Source organism: Corvus brachyrhynchos, unplaced genomic scaffold (assembly GCF_000691975.1).
Source record: "Corvus brachyrhynchos isolate BGI_N302 unplaced genomic scaffold, ASM69197v1 scaffold60, whole genome shotgun sequence".
Classification (NCBI taxonomy): Eukaryota; Metazoa; Chordata; class Aves; order Passeriformes; family Corvidae; genus Corvus; species Corvus brachyrhynchos.
Genome location: NW_008236767.1, coordinates 657,097 through 681,584, shown reverse-complemented (window position 1 = coordinate 681,584; position 24,488 = coordinate 657,097). Strand labels below are relative to the sequence as shown.

Here is a 24,488-nt window from a genome sequence, read left to right as displayed (position 1 = left end):
ATTCTTGCAAGCTCTTACGCTGTTGTTTAATGCCTAGATGAGCCTAATGTTGAGCATCAAGTAATTTTTAGTTATCACCCTCCCCCCCTCCGTTTTTGGTAGTCAGGCATTACGGTCTGTGATCTAAAATTGATGATGGAGAAGTTTAGTGGAGCAATCTTTAAAGAAAAAACGTGTTGGAAAAAGACTAATTTATGACAACTGTTTTAACTGTCTGTTACACTCCTCAACAAATCCTCTTTTTTTTTCCTTTTTAGTTCACATGAGAGATCCTAATAATCAGCTTCACATCATTAAAAATTTGAAGATTGCTGTCAACAACATCATCACTCACCCACCTCAGCCCGGTGCCATTCGGAAACTTTTGCATGATGTTGTGTCTGTCAGTCAGCCTGCTGAAGGACTGGTAGCTAATGTGATCACAGCTGGAGATTATGATCTCAACATCAGTGGTATGTAATGATACTGTATTTTTCATAATGTAAACTGGAATTGGCTGTAAGGTTTCTAATCTTCATTTCAGCTTCATGGCATGTACTAAAATTATTCAGAGTTGATCAGTTTTGAATCATTGCTTTTACTGAAACTTTGGATTTATTGAATAATTTTGGTTTTACATAATACTGAAAGAGAGTTGAGCTTCATTAATAATTTCAGTTTTCCTAATGTTGAAATTCTTCTGAACTTGTGTTAAATCATTATTTTAATGTAGCAATTACCAATGCTTTGGTTGTGTTATTTTTGTGTTACAAAACTGATATAGCGACTTGTTGCACTTGGCTGAATAAATATCAGAGCTTATTTATAGTGTTGGTACTAAGGTACAGCTTTATCAAGTTAGTTATTCTGGCTTCCTTAATCTTTTCCTTAAACGTTTTATGACTTTATCATAAAAAATAATGAGGAAAGGTGTGTGACTCCTTTGATTTGTTGTCTTTTTTTTTTTTCTTTCTTGTATGAAACTTGTCCTTCATATTTCACTGTCAAAATGACTAGAGTATTCTAAAAATGTTTTTTTCTCAGATCTCCAAGGGATGAGGCATTGTGAATACTGCTAAATGAGACCTCATCTTAGGAGCTGAGAAGATGAAACTCCTCCCAATTAAGACCCTAATCCATTAAAGCCTTTGAGCACATACTTAGTTCAAAGCATGTATGCACTGCCCTATTTAAACATGCGTAATTTATTGTATTTAAAGTTCAGCCTGCAGTGAAGAGTTTGGCTCTGCTATAGCAAGAGACTGATAAAACTTCATGAGGATTACTAACTGATGTTGCTGTAGTGGATTTTTTTTTTATGTTGATGATGGAAAAATGGCATAATTCTTACATCTTTGATACCTAATTTACGAGGTACATCTTCAACTTGGTGTCAAGTGTTGGTAATAAAGGAAAAGACCTGAGCCTGGGAACCTCTTGTTTTTAAGATCTGTTGAAAACTCCACATCTTTTTCAATTTCTTTGCCCTTGTTTATACATCACATCGGTGAATTGCCATTTTGTTATGAAATTTTTTTCTGATGGAAAGTTTACTTCAGTTCTAGAAAATAAAAAAAAGCAAGCAGAATGGTTTCAGTGAAGAGACTTTTCCGTAAGGTTTCTAATGACCTCAGTTTAGAAGTGAGGTATTGAAAGAAGGGAAGAAAAACAGTGGCTATACTAGGCCTTGCTTTGTAGTTACAGAAGCAAATATCTCTCCTTTTGTTTTCCATTTGCTGCTGGAGCCTCGGATGTACAAATTACCATATGTAACTATCTTCTGTCTCTCAGTGATTAGGTTCTCATTTCCATTCAGACTGGCTATATGCTTATTTGACAGGAGGAGAGATGTATAAGCTGTTTAAGATCACACAGAAAGACAAATTCATGTCGTAACTTTGTTGTTCAACGGAACCCCGTTTCAGGGGTTTAGCACAAAACAGTGACGGTGTTCTTGATGAAGGAACTTGTGTCCCCTTACAGTGTAAGAGGATATGAGGAAGTACCAAGTGGGGTTCCGTTATGCTTAGACAACTATGAGTATTTACTGAGACATTTAGGGGTTTTTTTCCAACTTTCGTAGAGCATTTTATTCAAACCAATGGATGCATTCATTCCTGACAGCAGAACATAATCATTTGTTATGTAAATGTGAAATACTCTCATCAGTTCTTTTATTTGTTCTTTTTTGGGACTGAATTAGTTTTATAGGATAATGATATTAAATTATGTTTCCTTAATCTTTAATGATGATCAAGTGCAATCTGTTTTGAAGAAAGACACCAACATTGTTTAAGAAGCTGAAGTGTGACTGTTTCTGGCTCTGGGGTCATGATCCTGCTCTTTTTTTGAGAAGTTTTGGAACTGCTGTGTTGTATTGATTTAATTGTTTGTAATCCTTCTTTGTTACAAGTGTTGTTTAATATTCTTATAGTTCTGTGGTCTAGTGCTGAGAGATTTGTTTGGTTGCTGAATAGCTGCTTATGTTCAGCCATGCCTGCTTCTCCCATGTACTGGTGTATGTAGAAAGTGAAAAAAAATGATCCCACTAAAGAATTAAATTATTTGAGAGAAGAAAAAAATTTTTCAGCCAGATCAGTTCCCTGGCTGTGTTTATTCGGGGCTACGTGATATAAGTGCTGGCATGTGGCATTGGAGGAATATGATTGAGATGAAGGAGAATGTTGGGGCAACACTTTCAGCAGCTAATGTATTCAGCTACTTTTAACTAGTACTGTAGGCTGGGAAATCTCACAAGTTACTGCCTTAGGTTTCGAGTATCTTTCAACTAGTAAAATAGAGATAACATCTAGATACAAGTTAAATCGTTGCTACTTGGTAGAATTTCCATTTTTGTTTGAGCCTAGCATTGGGGCTGAACTAGAAATTAATATTGATTTCCATTAAAGTACACTGTCAAATGTTAAGGAGCCTGAAATATTCCTGATTAAGGTTGGCTGGAGTCAAATCTCTTCAATGCTCCTCATGGGCCTGCATGGTGTAGATTTTTTCTACTTCACACTACCAGAGTGTAAAAGCCAAGAGTGTGTTTGTATCTGACCCTTTTTAGTATAATTATATCATGTTTTTTCTATCAGATCGCTCAGTTAAAGCTAGTGTTCCTTGGTACAGTAATTGGAAAGAGACACTGATGGAACTGAACACATCCACGTTTTATTCAGGTATTTTTTTGTGATTGGTGCTGATTTGCCAAATTGCCCTTTACTCCTTTTCCATGTGCCCCATCCACCTTTCCTTACCATCTGCTACAACTGTTTAGCACTTTTCTGGACGTAGATGTGTGTTCCTTCATTTTTTCCCCCTAACTGAAAAATCGGTGGTGGTGGTGATTTTAATTTTTCTTTTAATCACATTTCTACTCTTGTTAATCAAAATCATTTGATCTTTCCATACAATCAATAAGGGTGGTGGTGGTAAATTACTTGATGCTGTAAAAACCCTGGATTGTTTGATCCCATGGAACTGTATACTGTCACTGTGCTGTATTTCAAATGTCCTTTCTGTTTCTCTAGAGAACTTCCTTCTCAGGGGATAGTAACACTTTTTAAGTTGGAACTCAAGTGCTGACTGTACTTAGAGCACAGTGTCTCTGCTATATTGACATTCTTTCTGGAGTATGACCCTTAAAAAAAAGAAAAAGATTTCTCATGCGTTTTTATGTAGTTTATGAGACTGCTACCAAACCATGTTGGTTATTGACCTCTCAAGGTTCTGTGTCGTCGTCTGTAAGAGCCAGGTTTTGATGTTTTTCAGTTTTATGTATTTTAAATAGTTTATGCCTTTGGTTAATAATAGCTGTCCTTTCAGTAGGATCTGTTCAGATCCTACTAAATGTCTAAAGAGCACAAAACTTCATGAAGTAGACTTTCCATTTTTAAGCTGTTACGTACAAATATTACTTAAATTTTTTTTTTTCCTTAACAAGTTCTGAACACGTTAACAAGTTTGCCAAAACTTCAGTTCTGTTCCATCATACTGGAAATGTTTTACTGGAAAAATGCAAAACACAGATCTGGGTACCTAAATGACAGTGTTGGTATGCACTGCTGTAACATGTTATGAGATGTTACAGTTGTGAAATGGTTTTCAAATACTGCTTTTATTTTGAATATGGTGTGTGTTTATCAAGTATCTATGATAAGTGATTACAGCCCTGTAAATGCTCAAGTGAATCCTGTTAACGTTGTGGTTGTGTAGAGGGAATCTAGTTGCCTGTGAGGCCACTTCCAGGGTTCTTAATAGGCCTAATGAAAAAAAAGGGTGGGGGAACCAATCCACAAAACAAAGTAGTACTTCCCTGTTTGTAATTGTCAGATTTTAAAAAACACATGATTTTTTTCCTTTTGCTGTGATTCAGCTGTAAAACAGAAGTGAAAATTTGAAGACAGTGCTTGAAACTACAATGTGGATGAAAATTCTGCCTTAGGTTGTTAAACAGTGTTTACTTTGAACTTGAGTTACTGCATGGCTTGTTATATTTGTGAAAAATGTGAGTCACTTTCTTATGGCTTGTTTTTAATAATAACAAGCTGTGTTTTCCTTAATTTAAATAGTTGGCATGTTTACATGCAGGACTCAGTAAAGCCAAGAGCTTTTTATATCCTAGATGAGTACTCAGAGAGCAGTTTCTAGAAAGGCTGTAATCAAAAGCTCAAAGTTTTGTCTCCTATTAGGCTTTTTTTTTTTATGTGAGATGTGCAGACTGCTAGACTGAGTTTGTGTGACTGTATCTGACTTCTGTGTGTCTGAAGCCTATTTAAGATGTCTTGACAATGTATGATTAAGCAAAATGCATTAAATGAATGCCCTAGAAGATAGTTCTAACATAAAATTCATAAAATTGAGCCTGTTTCCTAAAGTTAGCTTAAGAAACCAAGGTGGTGGTTTGGCTTGGTTTTTTTGAGGGGGTGCATGAGAGCTTTACAAAGTATTAGAAATTTTTATGGGACTAAAGTCCCAATGTGGATTTTTTAGGGTCATATAAGGAAATTACCTTCAGGTTTTCTTACTATTTTTTTTTCTCTACTAGTTACTGTTCGCTAGTTTGCAGGTGAGTTGACTCTGGATTCCAGTTACTTCAGTGTGAAATCAGGTTATTGAAAGTGGATTGATTTTGCTCTGGAGTCCGTTTCCCACTCAAGGGAAAGGAGTTGGAGAATTAAGATGGCATAAAACAGGCTTAAAAGAAGAAATAGTAATTCACTGTTTGACCCATAGTTGGAGTGGAAAGAAATGGGCAATATTAGGTTCACATTTTTTTTTTGATGTCCCAGACATCCTTTGTTTCCCTTGATTTGTTATGGTTAGGAAAATGAAATCCCTATTGTAAAAGGGTGTTGAACATGGCAGGTTAAAATTTTAAGGCATTAATGGCACAGCTTGGATCTGAGGTTTTACCTTCTTGGATCTTTGCCGGCTGAGCTGTTTATTTTAGCCAGCCATGGGAAAGCAACTGCTGTCAAGCCAAGTCAACACTTAGAGAAAACAGGCAGGATAGAGTTTTGGTAATCCTTAGCTCCTCTACATACTCAAAAATGAATTTTGTTTCTTGGTTAATTCCTACATCCCTAGCCTGGAAATTCAATGACTGTTAGAAGAATTTCTTTCTTTCTTTGCCAAGTGTGTGGGTGTTTAAAGGAGTGGTAAAGAGTAGTTGGTTTAACAAGGACTGAATACATGTGAGCCTACGAATGTGATGCTTAAGATGCTATTCAGTTTCACAGGATTTGATTCAAGTGTTACTGTTTCTCTTACTTGTGTAGTAAATACTAAAACACTTTCACCTTGGACTGTTTCCCCTTCTTTCCCTTGCCATGCAAACCTTGTCAGAGTTTGCAGGCTTCACTTTTAGGTGTAGTCATTCATACTTCCTTTTCATTAATGGGTAAACAAGTTTCACTTAATAGTCTAATTTTTCCTATTTTATTGTGTATTTCAGCTACTACTCCGTGGTTTGAGTCTTACAGAGAGTGCTTTCTTCAGTCCATGCCTGCATCAGATCATGAATTCTTAAACCACTATGTTGCATGTATCCTTTGAGTGTTACAGACAGCTCCAGGGAAGGCTGTTACAAAATGTAATGTAGGAGACACTGAAAATTTTGCAGTAACTCTTTCTCAATTATGATTGGAAGCCTGTATATTTTTTCACTGTCTGACTACACAGACTGATTTCATAAGGGCATCAGGGTTTTCTTTGTGGTTGTTTGGCCTGAGTTTTTTTGTGCTGTTGGTATTGGGGTTTTTCCCCCTTCTCCACACACTCCTTTGGTGTCAAAGTGAGCTCAAAGCCAATACCTGTAAACAAAACTCCATCATCCTAAGACACTTTCTGCTGTAGCTCTTTATGTATCTCTTGACTGTCCCTTATCTGCAACGGAGGAATGTATGTTTGGGATGCATCTGCTGCTTTTTAATTGCTTTTTGTAAGCAGATGGAGTGGTGGAGGTTGGGGAGAGGATGTTTTGGAAATTTGGTAAACTTCGAGCTGTGCTGGACAAAAAGAAGTCTGGAAAGACTGGAACAATGCCTGAATGCTTTCACTTTTTTTTTTTTTTAACCAAAGCTTAGGCCCAATTTGCTTGTCTACAGGGAAATTGAAAATAATCACTGTTTCATGATGTAGCTGGTGTTTAGCTTTACAGTAATTATGATGCTGCAGGTTTCATGACACTGTTCCTAGTTCTTTACTGAACCTTATAATTTCAGTATGATGGAAAAGTATGTTAATGGCCGTACTTGTGCAGAATTAACTTTGCAAAATACTGATTCTGACTTCTGAATTTACTAATGTTTAAAGTATAACTTTGCTTTCTGGCTTCTCTGAGTTAATGTCTTTTGATTTGGTGAGTAGATGTAGCAGAGCAGAATGTTCCTTATTAATGACTGTGTAGCTGCATTGAGGTAAAAATCTGAACACTTCCGCTTTTTACTCAGGTGCTGTGATGTTTCTGTGTTTATGAACGCTGGTTATCACTGTTGTTCAGGTGATAAAGCCCCAAGTCTCCTTGGAAGTTGAAAGCTAAAATACAGTGGGGATGAATTTCAGCTACGTGTTTGCTATGTGAACGTCTCGTCTCTATCTGAAATCTTAAATGAGCTATCACATAGCAGCTTAAACTTGGATTCACTGTCAGAATTGGAGCAAACTCCTGTTGCATCTCATTTTACAGATGTTAGTTAACTGATTGCTTTTTATTGAGACTAAGGCCGAATTCTGATTGCACATACTTTTGTGATAGCATGTTTTATGTGCTTAAGTATTGTACTCATCCATTCTATTTTATAGACTTCCTATTTTATTCTGTGAACAGTGGTTGTCCCTGTGTTCTTTGGGTATATGTCCTTAGTAATGAATTCAGGTATGCTGGTAGTTTCTTCTGGTGAACCTGACCCTGTGGAGCAGTTTCTGAAGCTGTCGCAAGAACAACATCGGATTCAGCACAGTAGTGAATACTCGTATCCTAAATGGTTTATACCAAACACGCTCAAATATTATGTGTTACTGCATGATGTAAGCACAGGAGAAGAACAGAGGTGGGTCATTTGTCTTCAGTGAGCTTACAGATGAGCGAGCTCTTTGACCAAAATGTTTGCATTGATAAATTCTGTTGAGATTAGACATGCAACAGGATCCATTAGCCAGTATGCTATTATCAAGGCAGATATTTGAAAGTATTATTTTTAGATCATCTTCTTGTGTTCATGTAAAATGAAATGAATCAGTCCTGGCTTTTGGGGTAGATGCTTTCTTTGCTAGCTTGCTAAACTAATTGTCAAAGATTCTCAGTTTTACTCTTGCATAACAGATTGCTTTAAAAATAGGAGAATTTTCCTTTTAAGCACTATGAATAATAGTCTAAAATAGCTTGTTGCGCTACACACTTTAAAGTTAGTTTGATATCAAGACAGGATAAATGTTGTTGTACTGTTTCAGAGCTGACTCCATTTATGAAGAGATGAAACAGAGGTATGGAACTCAGGGTTGCTATTTGCTGAAAATAAATTCTCGAGTGTCTAATAGAGGAGCAGATGAACAGATACCAGATCCTTGGAGTCAGTACCTTCAGAAAAACACGATCCAGAACCAGGTATTACAGTATTCTAAAAACAGTTTTTAAGGTCCGTATTTTTTGGTTGCATTAAGTTTTGCCTTAGTGTTATGTATGTGTTTCTACAGAATGAGCTAATAGGCAGTCAGGATACTTCTGACACAGCTATGACTTTTTGTGAGGGCATAAGATGAGTCCTCAGTAGGAACTGTCCTCTATGGTACTTAAGTTGACAGTAAGGAGCACTGAAATACTGGACTGTCTGAAATAGACTGACTGTAGCACAGAAATAATACTTATGCCTTAAGAGCTGTAAGAGGTAACCTCAAAAGTGTCCTGTTCATAGTAACTTTCAACCTTCATTTTTGTCTTCTTCACTCTTAATTTTTTTTTTCCCTGGGTCTTCTGTACTTCACTAGATAGTGTGGGTATGTTGCTTTGTTGGGAGTATGTGTGGTTTTTATGATAACTTTTTGTGTCTAGTCTGGTCTGTCATCTGCTAAGATTGCAAGTGATAGTGTGTTTTGAGTTTACCATAAATGTCTGTATTTTTGGCTTTAGAACCAAAAATACTTTTTTTTGAGTTTGCTTTTGACTGACCTGCAGTTATAGCTCCTATGATTAAAAGGTTTGTGGAATCGTATTTCTTTACCAAATGTAGCTGGTACTGGAAAATCAAAACATTTCATATTCTATAAGCTAAGAGGACCAGTGAGTTATAGCCCACCATAAACTAAAAATACATTTTTCTCTTTCTCTGGCCCACGTCAACTGTGCAATATAGATTTTTGTGTGTGTGTGAGCTTACTCAGGATCTGCTTTAGGGAATATATTTTTGCTGCTGTAGGCATTGCTGTGTAAGAGTTGGAGTTGCTTTGGTTGACAGGGGAGCTAGTTGAGCAAGTCAGAAAGTATTTGCTTCATTTGGTGAATATAACTTTCGTCTTTTAAATAAGACAGTTTCTTAAAGCCTCAGAAACTACTTTGAGAAGTTAATATATATGAACAAACATGCTGCTGTAGTAATTCAGTTAACTTACTGAAGTTGACAGCTACTGTTTACTGACTTTTGTATGTGGTTGAGTAGTCTTAAAGTTCTGACTTCTTTTCCCCCTTTTTCTGGCAGGATTGCTATGAAGATTATACTGTTGTTTCAAACAAGAATACTGATCACTTGATATCAGACGGCATAGACAGTGAAATTAAAGGTATCTTTGTAACTTTATGAAAACCTTGATGTTATAGCATTTACACAACCGGTTGTCTTGCGTCTTGGACAGTAATTAATTAGATGATTTGTTAGGGAACTCAGAGTAATAGTTTTCTGAATGTTCTAGGTGTCCTCAAAGTAAAATGCTGTGGTACTGACCCTACTGGATTGGTGGCATCTCCTTAATGAGATGGCTAATGATGTACTGGGCTCATATTTTGTAAGATTGAATGTACTGTCTGCAAACTCTGGTAATTAGTAAAAATTACATATGATTAAATGGTCAATTTTCATAATAATGAAAGTTTTGGTTTGTATCCTCTGCTATAACTTGGAAGCTGAGGTTTTGGAGCTTTTTTGGTCCTTGGTTTTAGTATTAAATCTGTAAACGTCAGGGAAGTGCTTAGTTTGTAGGCTGTTTGGAAGCGCTTGCCTTGGAACTCAGCTTGTGGATGGGAGAGAATAGTAAATGAAATTGAGTGGAAATTAATGCACCCTTAAAAAATAATTCAGATAACAGTGTAGGATTCAGATGAGAGGCATTATCAAATAGGGAAAAAGTGAGGTACCCTGCATTGTCTGGCCTGCCTCAGCCCGGATCCTTCATATCTCACCTGAAATGCATTTGGAGACCTAGCATGTGTAGGACAGCCTACAGTTGCCATCTTTCTAAGGCCTTGCAGACCAGATGTAGTCTGGGAGCTGCTAATTGAGCTTTACAAACTCAGCTTTACTTTTCATGAGTAAAATCCGTTAAGGATTTGCTTTCACAATTCAGCTTTGCTTGGTGCCAGATAGGGCAAGCTGATTTTCTTATAAATAAGAGAACTGCTTAAGTCTTAGAATGAAGCAGTGTCTCAGTCTATTTCAGAGAGCTAAATGCAATAGTAGTCAGCAGCCCTTCTCACTGAATGAAGAGGAGTTCGGAGGAAATTGTTTTACATGTTGATTGCTTGGAAGGACATGGAAAATTATGTTTGTTTTGTTTAAGTTTTTTTTTAACCTTAAAACATAAGCAGGAAAAAAGATAATGGACCCAGTGGATCCATTGTAGTAATTGCTGCATTTCCAACTTTCATGAATGCTTTATTTTGATTTTAATGTTTCTATAGTTTTCCTTCAGTGTTGATATTAGTCAGCATACTGGAAGATTTTTTTTGCACTGTAGTTGAGAACCAAAACCGTACATATTTAGCCATGTTGTAATTCTTGAGATTCCTTGAACTTTCTGCGAATTTCAGGAATGATGCAATACTCAGTGCTGTGCTGCTGCCTGCTCAGCATTGATCTATAATGTAGAACAGTTGGTGAATTGCTTTGCTTTACAGAGTTCTGAGTAAGGAAAGCTTTGAAGTAGGTTAGTAAAAATGATCTTTAAAACCCAAAATGTTTAAGTGACTTTATACTTACTGGAGTTTTTGTTTCAATCTTTCAACAGATGGCTTGTCAAATAACTTTAAGACTCACCCCCTTCAACTGGATCATCCCAGTGGCAGTTTGGATAGCACTGATTACATGAAGGCTTCTACATCGCTGCAAGACTCGAAGAAGTCAAATTCTGGGACACCTCATGGTGCTTGTTTAACTCTCACAGATCATGATCGAATTAGGCAGTTCATACAGGAATTCACATTTCGGGGACTTTTGCCACACATAGAGAAAACAATTCGACAGCTCAATGATCAGGTCGGTTTACTCTTAAAAATACTTTGTGCTATAAGGAAAAACGGTTGGGGTATAAATCCAGTTATCCAAACATCTGTTTTGACAGTATTACTTCCTTCTGTTTCTAATGATTCAACGCTCTTGCTGAAAACTGTAAGTAGATTTAAGAGAAATAACTGAAGTTCTCATTATTGCTCAATTTGTCATCTAAAAAAATGAGTACTAATTTGTATCAACAGCTCCAGTGCAAGGTGGCTTCTTGGTGAAAGCCTGTCTGAACTGTTTCCAGGAAAATCTGTTCTTGACCCTAAAATCTTAATATTCTGTTCTCTTGGACGATTCTGGCATGGGGAACAAAATGGACTTTGTGTTTCAACATCAGAATACACAGCTAAATTTAAGAAATGCATTTAATCGATAATCATCTGCAAAAAAAGCTGCATCCTTCAGTTGCTACTTGACAGGGAAAAAAATGCAGGGACACCCTGAATCATGTAACTCTGATCTTAGCAGTTTTTGCAGGGAATATGCTTCTCTCAAACTAGGATTTTTTGGAAGTGTGATTAATATCACGTCCATGTTAAGTCAAGTGCATACATTAAAGTTATTTGCATCACAGTTCTTTTACAAGTGTTTCACTCTTATATGCCCTTAAACAACTGCAGAGATGGATTGACTTACATTAGTGCAATCAAATTACTGTATTTAGCATTAAGTCTTGGACTCAAATATCAGTCTATTATCTGACTTCTGATTTTATTTTGATTGGATTGTCTATTCAAGTTGTAGTTTTAAGTATGAGGGCTTTTCATACTAAGGATCATGTCCTGTAAGGTATGCTCACTCCTTGAATTTACTTCTGGGAGTTTGTATGTGCTGACCATATTTACATTTAGTAAGTTTTATGAAGAAACATTAAAAAGAAGTGGTTACATAAAGTGTAGCAAACAGGAATGTAGGATAAGGTCCTAGTTCTGGTAGGAAAATGGAGATGTTCCGCTTTTTAAAATTGCCTTTTAAGAGTGATATAGTTTGCCTTATAGAATGGGAGTGGTAGTTCCCTGCAGAAGTTTCCTTCTAAGTGGAAGTTATCTGAAAGAATAAAGTTGTGTAACTTTGCTTGGAGGTGTGGCTCATACCTTTGACACTTGAAATTGATGTTCATGGTGTGATAATGCTTTATGTGGATGGTCACAGAAGGTTCTTTCTTGTAGTATGCACTTAGTCTAGATTTTAAGTTGGACTGCTACCGCAAATTAGATATTCTAATTATTTAGAATTTAGTTTTCAAACAGATGTATCAAATGTTCAAGTTCTTAAGATGGATATTTCTCCAGTTTACAGAAAGAATATGAACCTCAACTGTCTGAGATGAAATAGATACGTGAATTGCAACTTCTATCTCAGTGTCAGAGATTAATTCTAAAGAAGTGTGATCTTAGTTATCTTACTCCTTTTATTTATTTCTGTTTTATGGAGGAAAAAACAATTTACAAAGCCATAATGAAGCTTGGCTTTTTATATTAGTTTAACTTAGATCTTTTGCAATGTAGTGCTCTAATTCAATGTCTTTCTCCAGTTAATATCCAGGAAAGGCTTGAGCCGATCACTGTTTTCTGCTACTAAAAAATGGTTTAGTGGCAGCAAGGTTCCAGAGAAAAGTATAAATGAACTCAAGAACACTTCTGGTTTGCTGTAAGTAATCTCAGTCCTTATTTTTAGATCTAAACTGTAAATGTACCTTTTTTAGGTGGGGAGGGAAAGCCTGTGTTTATTTGATGGTGGTGTTCTGTAGTGTGAACTAAACCAGAGTGTTGTGAATGACTTTAATTAGAAAAAGGCATGAAAAGTACTTTGCCTAAATATGCACAATAAAGGAGAAGCAGACCTTAAAGAAAAAGGGGATAAAATAAACTGTTTGCGGAGTCATCTGCCTGCTCTATTTTCAGTGAAGCTTTCTAAGTTAATAAGAGCACATGTTTTTAACAGTAATAGTAATAAAAAGAAGCTATGGTTTGCCACGAGGGATTCTTTTGAGATTTATACAAGTACAAGTTTGTACAAGTTTTTTCACTTGTCATTGCAGCCAAACCCCATCTTTAGGTGTTTTTGCTTATGTAACTATGCAATTTACTCCAGTAGAGTGTTGAGTGTATTGCTTTTGCAATATGTTCAAGAGCTAAAGTAAGGGGAATTTCATACTTAGTGCACCTGCTTCTTAGTATACACTAAAACCAGGTTCTAAGTGTTACCAAAATACTAATTCTGTATGCTTTTGGTAGTTTCCCTCTGTGAATTAGGATGTATAATCATGAAAATCACTCTCCAACTGTCTTTACCACAGAAGTCTAAATAATTTTTGGTCATTATCTAGTCAAGGGTAATGCCCTTGACATGCACCTGCAGCTTCAAATGTCTATGTTGTGTGTCTTTGGATTCATGATCAGAATGTTGCTAATTCCAGCTTTTTGTTTTGAACTCGTAAGTGTAATTTACTTCCTACAACATTTGAAATACAAGTGTTTGTGAAAATGTATTTGATTATTACTGAAGTGATTCATATATATATTGGATTAACTAAAAGTTGGATTGATTCTTGCAGAGGACAGGAACTTGCACAGTGTTTTGGCATAAAGCATAGTTTTTTAGTGGACTTACTTCTTTCAAAAAAATGGGGAGAAATAACTTACAGCCAAGTGAACAGTCAAAGTCTTTTTTTTTTCCCTTCTCATACAGCTGTGCTTAGCTCTAATGGTTAATCTGACTGAGCAGTTTCAGTGGTAGTTATAAACTCTATTCAGTATTTCTTGGCTAAGAGGAATGCTTGCTTTGAGTGTTACTGGAACAGTGAATCTTGTTAATCAGAAAGTAGGATGTGAAACCAAGCTACCAGTGGCAGAAAGGAAGCAGCTTCACTTTCCTTAGCTGTTTTTGGGCAAGGCTGAAGCAATGCAGGTTTTATTACTACTTTGTGAATAGATATTAAGGTGAGAGAGGATGACTTTGAATTTAAATATTTGTATTTATAGGTATCCACCAGAAGCGCCGGAGCTTCAAATCCGGAAAATGGCAGACTTGTGCTTTTTGGTGCAGCACTATGAACTTGCATATAGCTGTTACCACACAGCAAAGAAAGACTTCTTAAATGATCAGGCAATGCTTTATGCAGCTGGAGCACTGGTTGGTACTTCACATAACATGAACATTCTGTGAACTTTTTCTAATAATCTCTAATATTTGTCTGAAGGTAACAAAATGCAATCTCCCTCCTCCACCTCCAAGTTTGTAAGGATCTCCCCAAATTTGCTGCATATCTTTAAGAAACTCTAGAGTGTTGTAAAATCTGTTTTCTGCTGTTATATGAAGGCAATAAAGGTGTGACTAAAAACTGGAGAGTTAATTCTTAAAGTATGGAAAGGAGAAAACCTGGAATGCAACTTCCAGAAAAATGGATCTTTAAACTGATAACTCAAAGCCAGATATAAAATAGCTTTATAGTATCTCTTCTAGGCTTTGGCAGAATACTTATTTGCTAGAAAGTCAAGACACTGTCACTATAAATATTGTATTGTGCCTATTTTGGGGGGACTTAAGACTTGAAGGCTATACTTTGAGTATATTACAACTGAATTCCACTCTAAACACATACTCATTCATTATTTCCTCCTAAGAATTTATTTATGACTAAAGTAATTTTCAACAAGATAAATGGGAGTACTGGAGGAAAATGAGTAATTTGATCAATTTTTAGAAGATACATTTTGTAAACTTTAGTCTGGTTAACTTGCTAAAATTTGAAACTCTGCTTCACAGAGCTGTGGAGGCATTATTGTACACCTTTGCATCTTGATTAAAACTTTTACATAAATGTGTGTTTTTACAGTTCAGACAGTTGCTCTGCACTTGGATAATCTGAATAATCAGAAAAATATTAAGAAATCTTAATTTCCAAATGAATAGAAGCAGTCTTAATTATGAATTTGTTGCAATATGCTAGTCTTAGTCTTTACTTTCTGCAGAAGAACTTTGCTACCATGTTTTCAATCCATGGAAAAAGAAGTAAAATTTCAGACTGCATGTTTACTAGAGCTTCCTTGGAAGCTGATAGTGTAATTTCATATAGTCAAAACTCAAAAACAGTCCTCATCTTAAAATACATGGTAGTGCTACTTTATCAGGAAGATTGCTCCTGCAGTAGGAAATTCTTCTGGATTTGTAAAACAGTACTGAATCAATGTTTCTGCACGATGTTGGGGGTACTGTCGACTGCAAAGACTTCTGTGTGTAACTCTCTGGCTGCTGTGTGGCTAATTATAAGCAGAGCCATAAATCGGCTGTTGTATTAAACCTTTTATCAGTTATAGTGTGTTGGATACTTTTATACGCCAGTAACTGATTAGATGAAGATCTTTAGTAGCTGTTGAAACATGTTCCTCAGCCTTTTGAGGCTTATGATTTGTTGAAAAAACTACAGTGACAGTACTGAATTTCTCTTGTAGGAAATGGCAGCAGTATCAGCTTTTCTTCAGCCTGGAGCTCCTAGGCCATATCCTGCTCATTATATGGAGACAGCAATTCAGACCTATCGAGATATCTGCAAGTATGTTATTTACTTTTGTACTGATCCAATGAAAGATCTGGTGGCTTAACTTTCTTGCCCTGCACAGTGATAGTGCCAGATGATCACAGAGTAATGGTAACTCTTTAAAGAGTAAGATAAGCTAACATATCTAGGATAGCATGAGAGGAGATCTGGGCTGTTCTTAACAGAATGCCTATTGGACTTGTGTACTGAATTCACATGGTGGATTTTTAGATAGTGGGGTGGCTGCAAGGAAGGTTTCTGTGAGAAGACAGCAGGAGCTGCCTGTGGCAGAATCAGTTTTCACTCAGTTCCAAAATGGACATGGCTGCTGCCCAAGCTGGGTGTGTTGGTGCTGGTGTTACCTCTGAGACAATACACTTAAGAAATGGTAAAAATACCATTTACAGCAGCAGCTGTGAGAAAGGAGTGAGAAAATGAGAGAAACAGCTCTGCTGATACCAAGGTCAGGAGAAGGCAGTGCTTTGCTGCAGCCTGTGGTGAAGACCATGCTGAAGCAGATTTTCCCCTTGCAGCCCACAGAGATACATGGGAAAGCAGGGATCTACCCTGCAGCCTGTCCCAATGGCAGAGCAGGTGGACATACCCTGAAGGTGGCTGTATAGAGCCTATGCCACAGCAAGTTGCTGTCAGGAACTGTGACCTGTGAAGAAACCACACTGGTTCCTGAAGGACTCTACTCTACAAAAAGGATACATGTTGGAGTAGTTCTTGAAGAACTGTATCTGTGAGAGGGACCCCACACTGAAACAGGGGAGGAGGATGTGGAGGAAGAAGCAGCGTAGGAGAAATGTTATGAAGTGATCGCAACTCCTTTTCCCCATTTCCCTGCCCTGCTTGCAGGGAGGAGAAGGTAGAAGAGTTGGGAGTGAACTTGAGCCTGGGAAGGAGGATTTGTCAGGAGAAGGTGTTTTATTTCTGTTTTTTTTTATCACTGTGCTATTCAGTTATTGACTGCCAATAAATTAATTTAATCTTCCCTCAAACAAGTCTGTTTTGCCCATAACTAACTGGTGAGTGATCTCCCTGTCCCTTTCTCAGCACGTGAGGTTTTTAGTCTGATCTTCTTCCCCTGTGTTGCTGAGCAGGGGGTGTGATACAGCCGCTTGGTGGGCACCTGGTACCCGGGTACAACTTGCCAGTACAACCTGCTTCTAACTCTTGGACTTCTTGTTCATCAGATTATTTTAGTTGGTATTTTTATAAATACAGTACTGTTCTCAAAAATGCTGTCCAGCTTCGGCTTTTATGAAGCTCATATTATGGTGGGATAGGGCACTTAATGTGTCAATCTGTATGTGGTTGTTTTGTGGGGAGTGAACTTTCATGTATTTTGCTTTAAGAAGGATAAGCAGCAGAACCTCAGTCTGATGCTGTGTGTAGAAAATAAGTAAGATTTGAGTTGAAAAGTTTTCTGAGGTTTATTTTGATAAATATTTATTAATACATGTATGTTTTTACTTTAGGAACATGGTGCTGGCTGAACGCTGTGTGCTGCTTAGTGCTGAAATCTTAAAAAGTCAAAGCAAATATTCAGAGGCAGCTGCTCTTCTGATTCGTTTAACCAGTGAGGTAAAACTCAGTAGCTTTCTCCATTTCTGCCCTCTCCGTATTTGTTTTCTTACCCAAACACTTCTAGGTTACCTTCTGATTCTTCTCCTACAATATTTTCTAGCCAAAGGTAGCAAATGAGCAGGTATAGAGCAGGAAATGAAGAAAACTGTTTACACTGTAAGTGAAGGAACTAGTATGGTTATTATTTTTCTAGTCAAATGGTTTTCTTGACTTCCTTAACCATGCTAAATATGTTATCTTTGGCTTAACTAATTTTCTTTGACATCTGATTAGCTCTTGGATGGTGTAGCTTAAGAACTCATGTGTTAAAAGTATTAGCATGGCTTGCCAGAACCATAATGGATGCTATCCCATATATAATCAGAAGTTCTCTATAGTTTAAGCAACTAAGGCATTACTGTAGCTCAGCTCATATGAATCGTTAGAGCCTTACTGTGTAAGTGAAACCCTACACTTCTGTGATATTAATTGGTGGAAATTAAACGTGGAATCAGCTTCTAACCCAGAAATTGTCTTGCTTGAAAAGGAGTGAAGAAAAGTGTAATACCAGTAATAGTATAGCATCTCCTTTGTAGCTTGGAGAGAAGTGTAACTGGTAGTTCTGACTTAGTTGCCAGCTGCACCAAATGTGGTGCTTCTGAGACTTTCCTGGGACAGATTAAGCGTGGAATAAATCTGTTTAGTTGTGTAATTTTCTTTCTCAAGTGTTTCTCTAGCTTCATTCTTGCCCTTTCAACTTAAGCTTGCTACCAGTGCTTATGAGAGCAGCCTAAGATATTTAAGCAAGGGATTTAAATACTATTAGCTCTGCACAATTGTTTTATAACTTGAAATTGCATGTAGTATGCCTGTGGTGCATTTTGGTAGTTGCAAGGAGAATCTTCATAGGATACTGCATTGGTGTCTGAGTGTATTTGCAGTCAGGATATATACTTGAACATCACTGATAGCATGGAGTCCAGTTGTGGTAAAATCAAGTAGATTCTGTTCTTATTGGTTAAAGTAATATAGCTGAGTCTTGGCAGGAGAAGAAAAGGGCGTGATAGAAAGAAATTGTACATTATTAAGAAATCAATAGGTTCAAAAGGCTCATGTGATAAAAGTTCACCAAGTTTCATTGCTCCCTCTATTTTTCTGTCATCCTGTTAGAGGTCTTGTTTTTTGGTTCTAGCCTTAATATCTGCAGGGGGAGGGAGGGGAAAGGTAGGAGAGTGCTTCAGAGGTGCTGGTGTTTGAAACCGTAGCTTGAGTAACTGAAAAAGCAGAAAATATTTCTTTTGTTATTCATACTGAAACATGTTCATATATTCTTCACTAGAAGAAATAAGAACATGATGGTATTGAACACTATTGAAAAATACTTTTAGTCTTATTTTTATATGCTCACATACGTATATAATGTTTGCATATAAAAGAATCTTTGGCTTCACAGAACTCTTACAACTTACTGTCCCTCTTACCATTAAAACAAGGCCACTGTTGCCTTTTATGTTTTTATTCAACTCAGGCTAATTCTTCTTTTTTCCTTTTAAACAGGATTCAGATCTTCGCAGTGCACTCCTGTTGGAGCAGGCAGCCCATTGTTTTATAAACATGAGAAGTCCCATGGTTAGAAAGTTTGCGTTTCATATGATATTGGCTGGCCACAGGTTTAGTAAAGCAGGCCAGGTAAGTATTATCTTTCCACATGGAAAATATGCCTGGTATTTGATACTTTGAAAAACATGTTAAGTGTGTCATTAGTCCGGAAGAAGATTCTTGGCTTCTAACACTTCTGTGTTAGTCAGCAGTATTCTGTTCTGTAATCTTCTGAAAATGACTTCTGCGTTGATAGCCTTAGCCTTTTACTTCTGTTTTTGAAGTAATGCTGAAGATTGCTGACTTGCAGCTAAAGTGATATGTGTTTTCATTTCTGAGTCTCATTTTATGCACAGTAACATACAAGGCTTTTTTGGGCAAAGGAATATTTTCACTCATGAGATAAGAGTGACTTGTGGGAGAGAATTATTTGTTAAACTCAGTTTATTAGAATAATAGCAAAATTTAGATACTTGTTTTTCCTGGCACCTTAAATACTTGCTCTTTATTGGAGGTGCAGGTGCATGAACAGTTACTGCGCAACAAACCAAAGCATCTCTGTGGCTGTTAGACTTAAGCAACAGTTAAACCAATACAGATCAGATTGTTTTTACTCCCATTCACATGCCTTTCCAGGCAGCTCTAAGTGTGGTAGATAAACTTCGTTGGACAGAACTTCTGTGCTTTTTTTTTGCATTAGTTGCAGGATGCATTCTGTAAAGATAGCTTGTGCTTGACTCCTGCTGAGCTTGTTATTGCAAGACAATAATACAGGAGAACCAAGGCATCAAAATTCTGTTTAGAACAAAGCCCCGTGGTCTTGGCTGGGGATTTTTTCCCACCCTACCCAATCTCAGTCTCACTGTCCTGGTAAGGACTAAAAAAAGTATTTTTGCATTGTTGGCTTCTGTGATGTGAAGAATAGTAGGAGTACTTCTCCCCCTCCTTGGTTTTCTTCATTCAGTAGTTTTCTTGTCTGTTGTTATGACAGGATAGTACTGATAGGGAGCTATTGATCAATTTTTATTTATTTATTCTTTTATATCTTGTTCCTTTCTCTGGGAAAGTGAATGCATTTTGAAAAGTTTTGACTTTGTGTAACAGTTCTCTTTGTTGTTTGTGTCTGATATTTGTAGGGATTTTGGTTTCCAATAAATACTTTTACAGTGTTATAGGCAATGTAGCTTATTTTTTTTTCATATCCTTAGAGGTACCAAAATATAAAATGCTACTGAAGAGAAATCAGCCAGGCTGTTTAGCTGCAGACCATAATACCATATTTTAAAGTGTCACTAGTATGTGCCAGTGTTAAGGATTTACTGCTTGTACTCTGCTGTCATCACCGTACCAGTGTGAACATATATTAGGTTTTTCCTTCCCCCCCATTACTGCTGTAAGTAAGGGAATGCTGTTGCCATTTTTTAGAAGCTGAGACTTAGCTGTACAGTGAATGTCTGTACAGGTGTTCAATACCTAGACTTGGGATTGAATGCCTGGGTCCTGATGTATGTACAGGAAAGGAACTGTGGAGCTGATTGGCATCGGACCATCCATCTCCCAGTGGCTGATCTGATTGGTAGTTTTTCTTGTATACACTGCAGGACTCTGTTTTGTTGGTTTGCTTGGCATGGATTTTTGTCCCAGCTATGTCTACTGATCAACAGTTGGCTGAAACTGTCACGCTGAAAGTTCAGTTTGAGTGGAATGAAATGTGTTAAATCCAGTTTATGTCCAGACATATCTTGGCAGCAGAGCTCTGTAGACTTTAGCAGTCAGTCCTAAAGGAACCTCACTGTTCTAAAAGTAGTCTTTTCTTTTTATTTGCATTTTTAACTTACTGCCTGTTACTCTAGTCTTTAGAAAATGTGAACTTCATCTAGAGGCTGGGCTCTGTACTGTAGGAACAAACACTTCTGTGCTTAGGTTAGTATTGACCAGATTCTGTGAGGCACAGTTCTGAAACATTACACTTTGCATAGTGGTGGGAGATGGTAAAAACTACTTTTCTGACTTACTGTTCAGTCTTCCTATATTTATAATTACAGTCCGTGGATAATGGGATTATTTGAGAAATGAACCTTTCTCTTGCAGAAGAAACATGCCTTACGTTGCTACTGTCAAGCCATGCAGGTTTACAAAGGGAAAGGCTGGTCTCTCGCAGAAGACCACATTAACTTCACCATTGGTCGTCAGTCCTTTACGCTTCGTCAGCTGGACAATGCTGTGTCTGCCTTCAGGCATATTTTGATCAATGACAGTAAACAGCCTCCAGCTCAGCAAGGAGCTTTTTTAAGAGAATATCTCTATGTCTATAAGGTAAATTACTTGCTTGTCTCTGTTTCTTGAGTAATAAGTGATTTTATTACCACTAATTTTCTGTTAAATCATTAAATGATTTCCTGTTTTATCTGCCTTGTTCCAGGGTTGGTTTTTTTTTTAATCTAGTTGATGTGTTCAATTTTTTACTTCAGACTTCAAAAGCCCACATATGCTGCATCTCATATGTGCAGTACTTTCACAGATGGATATTATGATGGGTTATTAGTACAGTAATGTAATAGATGTGTTTTTATTACAATAAAGTGAAGTCTTCTTTTTGGGGGTCATGGCTGAATTGTAGTTGTGATAAGTTTTATCATTTTTTAGAGGAAATGGATCTGTTCTGTTTTGATGAATTTATAATGATTTGGGGGGCTTTTGATAATACATCTTTAATAAAGACAAGGTAGCTCTGTCACCATCCATGTAGTGAATTTCATTCTTTAATAAGGATAAAATTTGATGAATCAAGTGACTCACTGAGTTGTGTTTAAGTTCATGAGTGATTCTGGATTGAAGTATACCATATGCATTATGGGGTGTTTAGTGCTGATATTGCCACACGATATGCAGCCATGTAGATACTGTCTTTTAAAGCTTATGAACAGAATTTCTGTGCTGTTTAAGTTATGGCAGACCTTACCCAAAGGCTGGTGTTTGAGTCCACGGCTCAGCTTGGTGAGAGTCTCATTTAATGGTGGTGGGATAGTGAATATAGTTTATCAAATTCTGAGTTAGAGAGTCAAGCTTTGCATCAAATAAGGCTTGTAATAGCAACGCAGCGACAGTAATGATTAGATTTCAGGGCTAAAATAATTATTCTCCTTTGCCCATAAAGATTTCACTATCTTTAAACTCCTGTTGAAGAAAAAAAAAATCTATGTCAAAGAGTTAATTGAAATTATTTATTCCATCTTAAAAGTACTCCCTGTTCAGACATTGAGTGTTTTTAACTTGGCCTCCTTATCATTCAGCCATTGGTAGGTAGTGTACATGACACTCTTGTTTTCTTTGCTCCAGAATGCAACTCAGCTGTCACCTGATGGTCCCTTACCACAGCTTCCTTTACCATATATTAACAGCTCAGCAACTCGTGTTTTCTTTGGGCATGATCGACGACCAGCAGAAGGTTAGAAAATGATATGTAAACAGTTTCAAGTCCCTTTTTTAAGGAACCAAAATACATGCAAGAGTTGGTGTCATTTAAAAAAACTCTGTCGTTATGTAAAACTGAAATGACTAGGTAACTTAAAAATATTTTAAAAGAAAAGCTTGAGCTTAGTATCTACTTGCTGGATGTTTTCAGACTTCCTGTGTAAATATGAAATCTGTGTATGTGGTTGTGCTGACTGCCACTGTTTTTCATACCTGGAAAGTGTCAATGCAAGTTTGTAATGAACTTCATGAAAGGGGTTATTATTGCTGGAGCAAATACTGGACACTAGTGGCAATGCTAGAAATTAGCTTTACAGTTAACTTCCTCTTGGATGAAATATTTGAAACACTCTGATTCCTAAATGTAAAGAAGGCTGAGTGGAAATTCTTATATAAACCAGGGCTATACTGTGAGGTTGTAGTCTGTTATAAAATAAAAATGATCTGTAGCCTGAGTATACCATGTAGCATGCTAAAATCTTGGAATGCCATGCTATCCAAATTGAACTATACTCAAATTATTCTCAGTGTTGTCTTCCATGTGTGTATTTCAAAATGTCTTGCAATTCACTCTTCTAAATCAATTGTAGCATAAGAATGCTAGTGACCTAGAACTTAAAGTATCTTAAGAATAGTTACCAAACTGCCAGTGCGGCCCTCTGGTGCAGCTGTTGCACGTTGCTGTTCTCGCTTTCTAAGACTGCCTTTCTCTCTCCAGGTGAAAAGCAGGCAGCCACGCATGTAAGCCTGGATCAGGAGTATGACTCGGAATCATCACAACAGTGGAAGGAACTCGAGGAGCAGGTTGTGTCTGTGATAAATAAAGGAACAATACCTTCAAACTTTCAACCAACACAGTTCTGTTTAAATCGCTACTCAGATAACTCCAAATTTCCACTTGCTGTGATAGAAGGTAAAGTTAAAATTTTTACACTTCAGAAATAAACTGAGTTAGATAAATTTGTATAATATTTCCCCTTATTATAGATTTGAACTGACATTCTTGTCAAGTTGTTTGTACATAAATACTCTGAGATAGGTGAGCCTTCAGACTGTAATGGGGAAAGCCTGTTGTCATTATTTTTCTTGCACTTTTTTAATAGAACCAATAACTGTAGAAGTGTCCTTCCGAAACCCTCTGAAAGTTCCACTCCTTTTGACTGACCTTTCATTGCTGTGGAAGTTTCAACCTAAAGAGTTCGGTGCAAAGCATGACGGTGAAACAAAAGAGCGGGTAAGGAAAGCTTCATCCTTTTCCACCCCAAACAGCTGCAGGTATGGAAAGAAAAAGACAAGAAAAGATGTAGCTACTGAAATTCTTTTCATTTTCAAAATTCCACAGTATGAAAACATTTAAGTATAAACATTAAACATGAAGGTTTAAGTGTAAACTAAGAAAAAAAGACAAGAAAAAAAGTAGCTATGGAAATTCTTTTCATTTTAGCTAGATTTCCCTGGATCTGTAGGGTACAAAGCAGCCAAGTTAACAAACAAATTGTAACGTGTATCGTAAAGCTGAATGCAAAACAAAATACTTCCAAGATTTCATTGTACGTGTACTACATCTATTTTGAGTCACACTAGACTTGACCTGCAAATATGAGTGTCAATAGGTAGATTATCAAATACTCTATTCTATTTGAGCTACTGTACATTTGAGTACATAGTGAAATGTGTGTTCTGAGAAATGGTGCTCGTATAACATAGGAACATCCTGGTATCTTGATTAGAAGAGAAATTAAAATTTATTGTATTAAAAATTAATGTTTTGAATACTTTAGATGAGCTATTGTACTACTGTTTAACTTAATGCTTCAATTAATGCTGCTGAAAGCTCTAATGGACTGTTCTCACATGTATGTTTTAAAGGTTTTAGTATGTTCTAATACTGAATATTACAGGAAATTCATAAATAATTTGTTTCCCTGGCCAAAACATTTGGAACACAGTGATCTCTAAAGGTGCTGCAAGTATTTACCAGAGTTATAAACATGGTTCCACATAGTTTAAGTCTCAAGGCTTACCCTACACTTTCCATTCTGTCCTGATCTGAACTGCTACTTTAATGGTGTGATAAATACTTCTGTGAATATCAGTGAAACTGACTGGGAATGGTTCCAATTTATAGTCCTAAATCTTAAATTTCTCTAAAGTAAATGTTTACTGAGCTCTCAAGCTGCTTTTTTAATTCATAAATGCTTAGAAGCTGGGCATGCAGCACTTGCTTGTTATAACTGTTCGGAAATTTGTATGATTTTTTTTCCCTTGAACACTTTAGGAAGGGTATTGGAAATATTATTTATGGCACTTTTTCTGCTTAGGAGTAATAGTAT

The 24,488-nt window shown here is 36.8% G+C and overlaps 1 protein-coding gene across 4 annotated transcripts in view; it reads left to right on the top strand.

Annotated features, from left to right (window-relative positions):
- Window positions 1–235: 235 nt before the first annotated feature.
- Window positions 236–24,488, top strand: part of TRAPPC8 (trafficking protein particle complex 8) — a 47,383-nt gene continuing 23,130 nt past the window's right edge. For 2 of the 4 annotated variants that reach the window (XM_017727408.1, XM_017727407.1), the window contains exons 1-16: window positions 236–452; window positions 3,078–3,161; window positions 5,939–6,028; window positions 7,361–7,535; window positions 7,936–8,089; window positions 9,177–9,258; window positions 10,699–10,946; window positions 12,505–12,620; window positions 13,955–14,105; window positions 15,425–15,525; window positions 16,995–17,100; window positions 18,640–18,771; window positions 20,773–20,997; window positions 22,021–22,129; window positions 22,874–23,068; window positions 23,259–23,389. In XM_017727408.1, coding sequence (XP_017582897.1) covers window positions 263–452; window positions 3,078–3,161; window positions 5,939–6,028; window positions 7,361–7,535; window positions 7,936–8,089; window positions 9,177–9,258; window positions 10,699–10,946; window positions 12,505–12,620; window positions 13,955–14,105; window positions 15,425–15,525; window positions 16,995–17,100; window positions 18,640–18,771; window positions 20,773–20,997; window positions 22,021–22,129; window positions 22,874–23,068; window positions 23,259–23,389 — 2,289 coding nt within the window. In that variant the 5' untranslated portion in view covers window positions 236–262. The remainder of the gene's footprint in view (window positions 453–3,077; window positions 3,162–5,938; window positions 6,029–7,360; window positions 7,536–7,935; window positions 8,090–9,176; window positions 9,259–10,698; window positions 10,947–12,504; window positions 12,621–13,954; window positions 14,106–15,424; window positions 15,526–16,994; window positions 17,101–18,639; window positions 18,772–20,772; window positions 20,998–22,020; window positions 22,130–22,873; window positions 23,069–23,258; window positions 23,390–24,488) is intronic. The other 2 variants (XM_008644905.2, XM_017727409.1) reach the window with 1 other exon arrangement.